Below are 13,337 nucleotides of genomic sequence, written 5' to 3'. Positions count from 1 at the left end.
GGACAAAAGCAGGCAAGGTCAGAGCCTGGGAAGAGCCAGAGCTGGGAGCAGGAACAGCTGCTCCATTGCACTCTTGGAGAAAGCTCTGGGCTGGTTCAAAGGGCTGAAAGGTGTGAAGGGCAGAGAGGAGGCCACACCAAACACTGCTCCTGTTTCCACACCCTCCCCTCTCAGTGTCCCAGAAGGAATTGCATGAGCTGTATTCTTCTCTCCGAGTCATCTCGTTCAGCATGAGCAGCTGAGCACCAGGAGCTGAAGGAGCTGAAGCCTTGGGCCACAAGAGCTGAGCAAGAGGAAACTTTTTGAGCAAATCCATGTTGCTAACATGGGCCTGGCTGAATCCAGCAGATGGAATCCTGGAATTATGGAATCCTTTCTGTTGGAAAAGACCTCTGAGCACATCCAGTCCAGCCGTTCACCCAGCAGTGTCAAGGCCAGCACTAAACCATGTCCCTGAAGTGCCAAGGCCTGGACAACAGGCCCTGAGTGAGGCCTGAACAACAGGCCCTGAGCCAAAGGTGACCTCTGGATCAACCTTCCAACCAAAGGTGATCTTTGTATCTGCTTATTAATGAAATATGCATGGTCATTAGTGGTGTGATAGATGCATCCACTCCTTAGTTAAACATGGATTAACCTTTTTGTATTTAGAAGCCGGATGAGACCATGAAATCCAACATGTGGCCTTGTTTGGGGCTGTATAGTCAAAGTCAGCTCCCTTGTTGTAGAGGAATTTTTAGAAGAGTGAGGTCATGATTTATTGATAGGGGTTTGAACAATCCCTGCTACCAGGGAACAGTATGAGAGTCTGTACTGTTCCTGTGCTGGTCTTGTAGGCCTTGAATTAATAAGAAAGTAGCAATTGTAATAATTTAGTGTGCCTTCACACGGATGCTTCCTCACGGATGCTGAAGGTGTGTAACAACTTGTTAGGCTTTCTCATGGATGTAGAAAACAGAATGCTATTCATAAGGTAGAACAAAAGGTAAACTAGATGCCAAATAATGTGGCCCAATGAACAATCATTTAATGTCTATGCATATGTACTTTTAGCCAATCACAACTGTTTAGCCGTGCTTGCTTTCCTCTCTGTAACCTGATAAATAAGAGTATACTGGAAATAAACGTGAGTTGAGAGATCCAACCTAATCATATTGATGTCTGTTTGATGCTCTGCTCCTTTCTCGCAACACCTTGGTTCCTCCTTGACCCCTGGCCAGGCTTTGGGAGGAACCCAAAAGGAGAATGAAACCAGATGTTCCTGCACTAGAGGTGCTGTCAGTTTGTTTATTCAGCACTGTCAGAGCTGGGCCCTCTCCCAGCCAGGCTGGAGCCTCACCTGTGGCTGGAGGCCCCTGCAGGAATTCCCAGTGTCCGGGAGTGGCTCTGCAGCCCTTGGCTGTGACAGCTGCCCCCAGCTGATGGGTGGGTCTGGGGGATGGCAAAGTCTGAGGGTGACTGGTGCTGTCTCTTTCTTAATCACTGCAGGCAATCCTTGATAGTGATGATTGGGTGCATTGCTGAGCTTCTCCTTTTGTGATTCTTTGCAGTTTTGCATTAGAATAAATCACATCACTGCTGAACTTTGTGTCTGTGTCTTTGGTGCTGACCCTGCTCAGGAGCAGAACAGACACTGCAGCCCAAGAGAACCAAAGGTGCCTTTGGACACTGCAGGGCCTGGTGTGACCAAGGGGACCAGAGTGACACTGTGGGGCCTCATGGAAGGAAGGGTCAGTTGTGCCACTGTAACCAAGGGTCCCACTCTGTCATTGCAGGACCCCTTGGAACCAAGGGGCCATTGTGGCTCTGCAGGGCCTCATGGAACCAACTGGACCATAGCAACACCTTGGGGCTCATGGAACCAGGGTGAAATTGTGACATTGTGAGGTCCCAAGGAACCAAGCAGCCATTGTGACTCTTCATGGCCTCATGGAACCATGGAGACCATTCTGACACTGCAGGGACTCGTATAATCAAAGGTCCATTGTTTTCCTCACCCTGGCACTGCAGAGTCCAGACTCTCCCTGCCCCAGCCCCACAGAGCAGCAGAGTCAGGTCTGGCCCTGCAGCAGGAACTGGAGGCCAGGGGGATCAGGGACAGTGACTCTCTCTGCTTCTTGGAGCTTTTCCTCCTGGAGGTGTTTCCCTGTGCCTGATCTCTCCCTGCCAGCACTCACAGACCCCAAATCTCTGGGCACTCTCCTTGGCCCTACAGAATCCTGCCTGTTTGCAGGGCACTGGCTGGGGACAGGTTCTGTTTGCAGGTGGGACAAAGGACAGCTCAGACTAAGCCTGATGGGTCCTGATGCTGAGGGAACAAGATAATGCTTGAACTATGCAAAAAGCTCTAGCTGTGCAGAAAGAAATATTTGCTTTGTAATAAGGAATGTGAATGAAGCATTTCTAGAAATCAGCAAATTTAGCAGAACAAGCTGTGGTGGTTTGGCACAGCCTGGTTTTTGGCAGCAGGGGCACCACACAGGTGGCTCCTGTGGGAAGCTGCTGGAAGCTGCCACCATGTCCAGCAGAGCCAAAGGCTGATGGCTCTGAGGGTGGACGTGCTGCTGGCCAAAACTGGGCCAGTGAGAGAGACTGGTAATGCCTCTGTGATGACATAGCTAAGAAGAAAATCAAAACAAAGTCACAAGGTTTTTGGTGCTCGTCAGAGAAGAGGAGGAGATGAGGACATGTGAGGGAAACAACACGGAGATACCAAGGCCATTGGAGAAGGAGGGGGAGGAGGTGCTCCAGGCTCCAGAGCTGAGATTGCTCTGCTGGCTGTGGTGCAGAACATGGTGAAGCAGTTGTGCCCCTGCAGCCCCTGGGGAACCATGGGAAATGCAGAGATCCACTCACAGCCCATGGAGATCCATGGGAATGCAGAGATATACTCACAGCCTGTGGGGATCCACAGAGGATGCAGAGATCCACTCCCAGTCCCTGTCAGAGGTGCCCATGCCAGAGTGGGTGGATGCCTGGAGGAGGCTGTGATCCAGTGGGAGACCCAGTGGAGAGAGGGGGCCCTGCTTCCAGGCTGGAGCAGCCTGTCCTTGGAGGGCTGCACCCCGTGGGCAGAGAGCCCCACCCCGCAGCAGTTTGGGAGGACACTGTGCCCGTGGGAGGGCTCACGTTGCAGCAGGGGCAGTAGGGCTGCTGCTGGTGAGAGTGGACCCACGCTGGGGCAGTTCACAGAGAAATGTCTCCCCTGGGAGGGGCCCCATGGCCTCACAGGGGAAGGACTCCTCTCCCACAACAGCAGGAGAAAATCTCTTGAGGAAATGAGAAAACTCCCATGCCCTGTCTCCTTGTGCTGTTCGTGGGAAGGACAGAAAGGTGGGGGGGAGAAGGTGTTTTAGGGGCTTCTTTTAATTCTCATTTTCCTCCTCTGATTCTGTTAGTAATAAAATTCACTTTGCAACATAAGTTGAGCGTTTTTTGAATTTGAGCTATTTCTCCTGGTCCTTAACTCACTGATGAAGTGTTTGTTAATATTTTTTCCCTTCTCTTCCCAGCTGTGACCTGAGAGGGTGAGCGAACAACTCTCATGGGTTCCTGGCATTGGACCAGAGTCAAACCATGGTACAAGCCCCTCAGTGAAGAGCCTGGCTCTGTGTTCTCCATCCCCTCCTGGGTGGCACTGCCAGGCTGGCATGAGGAGCCCCTCAGCCTTCCCTGCTCGGGGCTGGACAAGCCCAGCTCCCTCAGCCTCTGCTCACAGCCAAAGGGCTCCAGCCCCACCTTGGAGCCCTTCCCTTGCCCTGCTGCAGCTGCCAGACATCTTTCCTGCCCTGGGGAACCCAAGCCAGGCCACAGTGCCCTGGATAATGCAGGTCCTTGATGTCCTGGTGACACAGCCCAGCCCCTTGTGCCCATGTCAGGCTCTGGGGTGGATCCTGTGGAACATCCTTTGGTGGAGACTGTGGCTCCAGGAGCACCGGGGGGATACTGGGGGACAGGGGAGCCCGCTGGGCATGAACAGCATTGGACTTGTGTGGGGGGGAACTGTGAGGGGGGCTGGGCCAGAGTGACCAACCCAGTGACCTCACACAGCCCCCAGTGATGTCACACAGCCCCCTGTGATGTCCCACAGCCATCCTGTGATGTCCCACAGCTGGTGTTTTATGTCACAACCCACTCTATGATATCACACAGCCCCTCTGTGATGTCACAGCTGGCTCTGTGATGTCACAGAGATGCCCTATGTTGTCATAGTTGCTCAATGACCTCACATAACTCACTCTGTGATGTCATAGCCCACTCTGTGGCCTCATGTTACCAGATGATAAGTGGTCTGCAGCTGGTGAGCTCACACAATGCTTGTTCTCCAAAACCACTGGCCCATGGAAACCACACAGTGCCCATTGTGTAAGAAGGGGAACTGGAAGTTCACCAGCCTCAGTGTCCTGCCAGCTCAGCCAGGCCGACTGGAACATTGGGGTCTGTGACCACCAGGGACCACCAGAGAGACCCCCAGGACAGAAGAGTGCAGGCAAAAGGGGAGGGGAAATACATTAATGATTTCAGGGAAATGATTATCATATGTTATTAGTCTGGGACAATCAATGAACATGTATCCAAAATACAGCATAGAAACAGAAACTTTCCTGTACTCAGAACTCATGGCTTTGGGAGGAGCTATCCCCTGGTGCATCCAGATGAATAAAGAATGCTGCTTCTTGATGCTACATTGGTGTCAAGGAGTTTTTTATTTTATCTGATTTTTGGTCACACTCCCACTCCCAAGGAAAGCTCTGTCTGCTGCTGTGCACAACCAGAGAAGGGCTGGTGGGAGATCAGTGGTGGTCAGAGGCTGCCTGGGGAACAGTGACCATGAAATAATCAAGTTTCCAATATTCTGTAAAAGAAGGAGGGGCATCAAGAAAACTACACTGCAATTACAGAGGGCAGACTTTGGCCTATTTAGGATGCAGATTAGGAGAGCACTGAATAAAGTCCTTTTTTTTTTAAGGAAAGCAGCCTTTCAAAAAAAAATGGATCCAGGAAGGATGGACAGACTTCAAGAAAGTAATCGCAAGGGAGAAGGAGCAGCCTGTCCTGGTGTCCTAAAAGATGAGCCAGAAAATAAAATTATCTCTAGAAGACACAAAAAACGGACTGGTCATGCTGGGCATGGAGCTTTTGTATAAACTCAACAGTAAAAAGAGGGTGCATCACATTTGCACAGGTCGGGAAATACCTAATGAGTTTAAGGATGTTTTTAGGTCACACAGAAAGAAAATTATAGAGGTGAAATTTCAATTACAGTTTAATTTGCCCCTTCTCTTAAAAATAATAGAAAAGGTTTCTATGAATAAATTCATAGCAAAACATGGGATATGGAGAACCTCTACTCTTTCTTGGAAGAAGTGCAGAATAGAGTAACTAAAGAGAAGGAAAAGGCTGAAGTAGTTTTCACCTTGTATACCTCAATTTTCAAAAGTAACAGAGGTTGTCCCCAGGACAAGGTGACACCAAGCTCGGTGTGAGTGTGGATGTGCTGGAGGGTAGGAGGGCTCTGCACAGGGCCCTGCACAGGCTGGATCCAGGGCCCAAATCCAACAGGGTGAGGCTGAACAAGACCAAGGGCCGGGTCCTGCACTTTGGCCACAACAAGCCCTGCAGTGCTGCAGGCTGGGGACAGAGTGGCTGGACAGTGGGCAGGCAGAAAGGGACGTGGGGCAGTGCTGGACAGCAGGCTGGACATGAGGCAGCAGTGTGGGCAGGTGGGCAAGAAGGCCACTGGCTCCTGGCCTGGATCAGGAATGGTGTGGGCAGCAGGAGCAGGGCAGGGATTCTTCCCCTGTGCTGGGCACTGGTGAGGCTGCACCTCGAGTGCTGTGTCCAGGTCTGGGCCCCCAATTTAGGAAGGACATGGAGGGGCTGGAGCATGTCCAGAGAAGGCCAACAAGGCTGGTGAGGGCTCTGGAACACAAGTGCTGTGAGGAGTGTCTGAGGGAGCTAGGGTTGTTTATCCTGGAGAAGAGGAGGCTCAGAGGAGACAAGGTGGTGTCAGGGCACAGGTTGGACTTGATGATCTCAGCATCTCTTCCAACCTTGCTGATTGTGTGATTCTCTGAAACCACCCTTGGAGCAGTTGTAGGATGAGCCCTGGGCCTCCTCTTGAGAAGGTGCAGCAGCCCAGGTCCCTCAGCTTCTCCTCACAGCCCCAAAGCCCATCCTGTCAGTCCTGCAGAGCCTCTGCAGCCCCTCCTCATTGCCCAGAGCAGGGAGCCCCACAGGCAGACACAGCAGGGCAGATGTGCCCCCCTGGCCTGTGGTGCCTCTGGCAAGGGAGCAACAGGAGGCCCTGCAGCACTTGAATTCCTGAAGCACTTGGAGGATGATCCTGCTCCCCAAGGGATGTTCCCATGGTGTGATCTGTTTGCCCCCAGCCTGCCCACGGCCAGCCTGGGGCTGCTGACGGGGCTTTTCTGTGCTGAGCATTGGCCTGGCCGTGTTGTGGAGAGAGCCTGGGCAAGGAGCCTGCAGCCCCCAGGCCCTGGCCTGAGGCGTCAGCGCTGCCCCAGCAGTGCCCATGGCCTGTCCCTGCTGCAGCCCCGGCACTGCCACCCCCAGCCCTGTGCCCGGCCCCGAGAGCACTCAGGCCCTACAGCAACAGCAGGGCCAGGAGGGCAGCGGGGCAGGGCCACGGCAGCAGCACTGGCAACACCAAGTGCTGCTGCTGCTGGGCACAGCTGCTGTGCCAGCACTGATCTGCCCCAGCTCTGCACACAGACACTGCTGCTGCAGCCACACAAAAGGGAACAAAAGGGGGATCTCTGCAGAAAACTCTACTGGGGACATCATTTAGTTTTTTTAAAAGCCACCAAGAGCAGAGCTCATCATTGACACAGACTGGGGCTAGAGAAAATGTGGAGAGAAACAAAACAAGAAAGGGAAAAATAATAGCCTTGCTTTGTGAATATACATGAAATCTAAAACAGAGGAGGAAAACTCTAAACCAAACCAACAAGTGCTATCAAAGATGCCTTTTATTACAACAGACTGGCCTGCAGTTTAGTTTTTGTGAAATCGTCCCGTGATCACTGTCCTCACTGCAGCCTTGAGCTCCTGGATCCTCAGGCTGTAGATGAGGGGGTTCAGGGCTGGAGGCACCACCGAGTACAGAACTGACACTGACAGATCCAGGGATGGGGAGGAGATGGAGGAGGGCTTCAGGTAAGTTAAAATCCCAGTGCTGAGAAATAGGGAGAGCACGGCCAGGTGAGGGAGGCAGGTGGAAAAGGCTTTGTGCCGTCCCTGCTCAGAGGGGATCTTCAGCACAGCCCTGAAGATCTGCACATAGGAGAAAAGAATGAACACAAAACAGCCAAAAAATAGAAAAGCACTTAGCAGAATCAGCCCAATTTCCCTGAGTCTGGAGTGTGAGCAGGAGAGCTTGAGGATGTGTGGGATTTCACAGAAGAACTGGCCCAGGGCGTTGCCATGGCACAGGGGCAGGGAAAATGTATTGGCTGTGAGCAGCAGAGCATGGAGAAAGGCACTGGCCCAGGCAGCTGCTGCCATGTGGGCACAAGCTCTGCTGCCCAGGAGGGTCCCGTAGTGCAGGGGTTTGCAGATGGACACGTAGCGGTCGTAGCACATCACGGTCAGCAGGGCAAATTCTGATGTAATGAGAAAGGAAAAGAAAAACACCTGTGCAGCACATCCTGTGTAGGAGATGTTCCTGGTGTCCCAGAGGGAATTGTGCATGGCTTTGGGGACAGTGGTGAGGATGGAGCCCAGGTCGCTGAGGGCCAGGTTGAGCAGGAAGAAGAACATGGGGCTGTGCAGGAGGTGGCCGCAGGCTACGGCGCTGATGATGAGGCCGTTGGCCAGGAGGGCAGCCAGGGAGATGGCCAGGAAGAGGCAGAAGTGCAGGAGCTGCAGCTGCCGCCTGTGTGCCAATGGCAGCAGGAGGAAGTGGCTGATGGAGCTGCTGTTGGACATTTGCTGTCTCTGCCCATGGAGTCCTGTTCAAGGAGGAGACAGTGATAAGTCAGAGGAGACTTTCCTGAGCAATGCCCAAGCCCTTCTCTCCCAGTCCTGCCCGTGCTGTACTGTGCCACCCAATTTGCCTTTGCTCAGAGCCCTTCTTTCAGCCCCGTGCCTGGAGCTCTGCTGGGATCTGGCCCCGTTGCTGTGATTTGCAGGGGCTCTGCCCATGGACACTGAGGGGTCAGCTCTGCTCTGCAGCAGTGGGGTCATGGGAACAGGGACAGGGGTCAGTCCTGGGGCTGGACTTCATCAACCCAAAGTGCTCCAGAAGCAGAGGAGCTTGGCAGCATCTCCTGTACCAAGGCTAGGGAACTGTGATGGCCAAAGAAACTTTGAGAGAGTTTACCGCTGTGCCCAGGGAGATCAGAGAGAACAGTCAGTACAAGATCATTGGCTGTAACTCAGTGGAGGGCAAGGGGAGCTGCTCTGTCACTCCATCTGTCCCCAGGTGCCCTTTCTGAGATCCAGGGCAGTCTTTGTGTTCCCCTGAAAATCAGTCTGACACACCTGAGAGCAGAGGGAACCAGAGCAGAGCAAAGTGGCGCAGCCTTTCTCAGAGTCTCAGCCCCACTCCTGGTCAAGGACACTCCTGTCCCCCAGTGTCCCCTGGAGGCAGCTCACAGCTTGGATGGCATCCCCAGGACACACCAGGGCTCCTGTCCACGGCACTGCTGGAGGAGAGTCAGTTCATTCCCAGCTTTCCAGCCTGCCCTGCCCAGAGCTCCCCGGGGCAGAGGGAGCTGGGACACCCCATTGCTGTGCTCAGCCTGCACAGGACGAGCCCCAGGGCTGGGCCTGAGCCTGCAGCTGGAACTGCCATTCCCAGAGAGCCCCTCAGCAATGCCAGGAGCACCTGGGCAAGGCAAGGAGGGAGAGAGCCTGGCCCTGAGGAAAAGCCTTTCCCTGGCCAGCCCTGCACAGCCCCTGCCAGGCAGCAGCAGTGCAGGACAGTGGCCCTCAGGCCCTGGTCAGCACGGAATGGGCACATGGCAGGAGAGATGCCCTTCATCTCTGCTGCTGCTCTGCTGGCCCAGGAGGGCACTGAGGGCCCCGAGCCCTCGGGCTGAGGGCTGTGCTGGCTGGGAGGGGACAGCAGAGCTGTGCTGCTCAGGGCAGTGTCTGCCCTGCAGGGCAGGGCTGGCAGGTGCCACATCTGCCCTGCAGCAGGGCTTCCCTCAGCACTGCCTCCCTCCCTCCCTGCCCAGGGCTCTGCTGCTGGAGCTGTCCCAGCCCGAGCTGTTCCTGTGGCCCCGGGCTCCTTCCCTGCCAGTGCTGCCAGAGCCCAGCCCAGCCCTGGGCCAGCTCTGCCCTGCAGCTGCTCGGGGCTGCAGGGATTAAAGAGCAGCTCCCCCAGGCCTGGGCACCATGGAAAGGGGATGCTGGATGCCTCTGGAGGCTTGCAAGGTGCAGGCACTTTTTTTCGGTTCCCAGGAAACCCCGGTGTGATGCTTTAAAAGCCTCAGCCTCTACCCAGCAAAGCTAACTTTCAATACCCACCAAGCTTAGCCAGGGAAAGGTGGGTGCACAGATTCAGGAAAGCAGAGACTCAAGCAGGAAACTCCTGCCCTGATGTGCTCATGAAAATTCTCCTCAGAAATGACCTGGGCATGAGCTGGAGCTCTGAGCAGCCCTGGCACATACAGCACCCTCTCCACAGCAGCAGGAATCTGCCCTGGCAGGAGTCACTCCTTGCACCCACAGCTCCCCTCCAGCATCCATGGGAGCTCCCAGGCAGGCTGAGAGCTGCCCCTGGCAGGTGGCACATGCCCTGGGCTGGCCAAGACCCCTCAGGGCTGCAGCACCTGCTCTGCACCACAGCCCTGGGCAGCCCTGGCTGCAGCCCCAGCTTCAGCCCCTGCAGCCGTCCCTGGCAGCAGGAGCCGTCCTGCCCTGTCCCTCTGACGGTGCCCAGGGCAGCCCCGCTCTGGAGCACATCCTCCCCCAAAGCAGCAAGGGCAGCAGAGCCATCCTTACAGTCACCTCAGTGCTGTCCTGGCTCAGCTTGAGGAGATCCCTGCAGCCACAGACTGACTGTGTCACAAATGGTGAAGATTTCTCCATGAAGAAGTTCAAAATTTTCAAAACTTACGATGATTTCTCTGTGAATAATCTCAGAATTGTCCTTCATGTTTCTTGGAGCCTCTGTGTGCTTCACTGCTCTCAGGTACCTGCAGGCAGCACCCTCAGCCCTGCTGGGCTGGAGAGGAGCTGCTCCTCAGGAGAAATGTCTTTTTAAAGCTCTTCCTGGTTTCCAGAATCTGCCCCTCTGCCAGGAGCCTGGCCCAGCTCAGCAGCAAAGAAAAAGTGCAAGGATTTTAATGAGCCTCTCGGGGCTTTGGTGTTGTTTACATCAGATTCATTTCCTCAGAGAGTGCTCAAAAAACTTCTCAAGAACTCAAAATTGAATTCAAATACTGAAGTTTCTTCAAGTTTAATTGGTCCCACTAAGAGACAAGACTGAGAAAGTGTCTCCAAGTTCTAGTAAGAGCAGAACACTGCAGGCAGTGATGACAGGTGGGGACAAACAAGGCAAAGGTGTCTCTGATGCTGAGCAAACCTGGATGTGTTTCAGGAATGCAAAGGGCCAAGGCCTGAGCCCCAGCCCCTGCCAGGGCAGATCCTGTCCCTCCCTCCTTGCTCAGGGCTCTTCCCAGGCCACTGGGATGTGGGGATGTGCAATGCCAAGGGCAGCACCATGGGGCGGCCCCTGCCAGGCTGCTGAGCAGGGACAAGGAGGCAATGAGGCCCCAGGCCTGCAAGGGTCACTTGTCCCCTCCTGATGCCTCAGGCCCAGGGCCAGCAGCCATGGCCCAAGTGCTGCAGGAGTTGGCTGTGTCAGGGCCTTTCAGCTGCTGCCCATGCCTGTGCCCTGTGCAGCCCAGGCTGTGCTACGGTGTCCATGGCCTGCGCCTCTGTCCCTGCAGGCTGTCGTCATCCCCCGGCTGCCCCACCTGGCTGGGCCCTTCCTTTGCTGACAGCTCTGCGTCCTGCCTGCCTCTGCCTGGGCACACAGAGCCTTGGGCTGCTCCAGACTCCTGCTGGGGGATGTGTTGCACCACAGCCCTGTCCTGGCAGGGAAATTCCTCTCTCCTTGTGTCGTCTGGGCCTTCCCAGCTACTCTTTGCATTAATTCATTTTTCTCTGGTTGTTTTCCACTAGGTGAAAAGGATCCACCATCTCTGAAACCACTCTTTAAACACTCTCATGGTTCTCCTCCACTGTCCTCAGCCTCCAACCCAAGGATCACAGAGCTCTATTGTCCTTATTAAGTGGTCATATGCCTGAGATCTCCAATCCCCACCTTGGGAAATCTCTGGGCACTCTCCAAGGTGTTTGCAATTGAAAACATTCTGCTCATAGCCTAAGAAAATCACCAGAGGACAGGGCCAGCCCAACCTCTTTGTCCTGGCTGCTCTTGTCTTGGAGCAATCCTTGGATATGTGGAATTTGGGAGGCCAAATTCTAATTATGGCCATGGTCCCTGAACAAGAGGGTTGGTTCTTTTTCACAGGAGGGAATGAACAGACCCCAGTGTTTCAGGGGCAGATGAGAGGTGACCAGCAGGGGCCAAGGCCAACCGAAACTTGCAAGGGTTTTTTCTGGCATATACCCTTGCTTATAGGAAATTTTGTAGGAATAGTACCAATTTCAGCAATGGGCTTCTAAAAAAATGTGTGGTTGTTTTCCATCCCAAGGAAAGCTCAGAGCCCCAGTGCTTCAGGAGCTGATGAGAGCCTGCCCTTGACATTCCAAGATCAGCCAGACCTGTCAGGTGGCCCCGGGGAGGCCAAGCCAACCAGACCTGTTCCATGTTCCCTCGGTTCCATGGGGCCCCACAGTGTCCCAATGGTCCCTTGCTTCCATGAGGCCCTGAGGTGTCACAATGTCCCCTTGGTCACACAGGGCTCTGAAGGCTCTGAATGGTCTCCATGGTTCCATAAGGCCCCACAGAGTCACAGTGGTCTCTGGGTTCCATGGAGCCCCGCTGTGTCACCGTGGCCCCTTGGTTTCATGGGCTCCAGGGGTGCCACAAGGATCCCCTTGGTTCCATGAGGTCCCCACAGTGTCCCTGTGATCTCCACAGCAAGGAAAGAACCCAGCCCCAGGGTGGCAGGGGCAGTCACCAGAGGCCAAGGCCAGCCAGACTTGACAGTACTGGCAGATTTTGCCTGGGAGCAACCCTTGGATATACAGAATTTTAGAGGTGGAATTCCAGTTTCAGACATGGACACCCAGAGAAGAAGGGCGGTTTTTTACCACAGGAAGGAAAGCATGGAACACTGGTGTTTCAGGGCCAGATGAAATGCGGCCTTCAGAGGCCTAGGCCAGCCAGACCTCTCTGTCCTGGTAGCTTCTGTCTGAAAACAACCCTTGGATATAGGGAATTTTGAAGGTGGAATCCCAGTTTCAACAATTTCTGCATAGATAAGAGTTACTGTTCTTTTCTATAGGAAGGAAAGCTCAGAGCCCAAGTGCTTCAAAGGCAGAAGAGGAGAGAGCTGGCTCCTGGGAGGCCAAGCCAGGCAGCTTGGCCTGTTTGTCCTGGCAGCTTTTGTCATGGAGGAATCCTTGGACAGATGGAATTTTGGAGGAGGAATCTCAGTTTTGACCATGGACACTTTGAGAAGAAAGACAGTTCTTTTCCATTAGAAGGAAAGCACAGAGCCCCAGTGTTTCAGAAGCAGGTGAGAGGGACACCCAAGCGGCCAAGGGCAGCCAGACTTGTCTGCTCTGGCAGCTTTCTCTTGGGAGCAATTCTTGGATGTAAGGAATTTTAGAGGTGGAATCCCAATTTCAGCTATGGACACCTAGTCAATATGGATTTTTTTTCCTATAAGAAAAAAACGTGGTCCAAGCATTTTTGGAAGAAGATGAGAGGTGGCCACCCTTAGGCTAAGCCAGCTGGTGTCTCTAGTGGCACCTTTCATCTAGGGGCTGTCCTTGGACACAGGGCATTTTGGAGGTGAAATGTCAATTTTGGCTGTGGTTGCCTGGACAGGAAGAAGAGTTCTCTTCAGTAGGAAGGAAAGCACAGAGCCCCAGTGTTTCCCAGGCACACGAGTGTCAGCCCTAAGGAAGCCAAGGCCAGACAGACTTGTCAGTCCTGGCAGCTTTTGTCTGAGGGGTACCCTTGGATATAGGGAACTCTGGAGGCAGATTCCCAATTTTGACCATGGGTGCCTGGTCAAGATGGTTGTTTTTTTCCCATAAGAAAGAAAAGCATATGGTTCCAGTTTCTCAAAGGCAGATGAGAGGTGGCCCCCGGTGGCCACGGCAGCCAGATCTGTCTGTTCTGACAGCTTTCATCTGGGAACAATCTTTGCACATCAGGAAATTTG

At 53.9% G+C, this 13,337-nt stretch overlaps 2 protein-coding genes across 2 annotated transcripts in view; both read right to left on the bottom strand.

The window, feature by feature from the left end:
• Nucleotides 1–13,337, bottom strand: part of LOC134562336 (zinc finger protein 664-like) — a 455,591-nt gene that overhangs the window by 408,934 nt on the left and 33,320 nt on the right.
• LOC134562270 (olfactory receptor 14A16-like) lies at nucleotides 5,089–10,126 on the bottom strand. Its single transcript, XM_063419658.1, has 3 exons — nucleotides 10,088–10,126; nucleotides 7,108–7,890; nucleotides 5,089–5,094 (listed from the first exon to the last, which is right to left on the bottom strand). Exons 1-3 carry the CDS (start codon nucleotides 10,124–10,126, stop codon nucleotides 5,089–5,091), a joined length of 828 nt encoding a protein of 275 aa, XP_063275728.1.

The sequence above is a fragment of the Prinia subflava genome, chromosome 27 (assembly GCF_021018805.1).
Source record: "Prinia subflava isolate CZ2003 ecotype Zambia chromosome 27, Cam_Psub_1.2, whole genome shotgun sequence".
NCBI lineage: Eukaryota > Metazoa > Chordata > Aves > Passeriformes > Cisticolidae > Prinia > Prinia subflava.
Note: the sequence above shows the minus strand (reverse complement) of the source record. Positions and strands in the feature narration are given on the sequence as shown.

Bases quoted from the DNA above. Each gene is read 5' to 3' on its own strand.
- LOC134562270 (XM_063419658.1), bottom strand. From the start codon at position 10,126: ATGAAGGACAATTCTGAGATTATTCACAGAGAAATCATC. The intron at 7,891-10,087 runs GTAAGTTTTGAA...CACAGGCGGCAG, and splicing joins TTATTCACAGAGAAATCATC to CTGCAGCTCCTGCACTTCTG.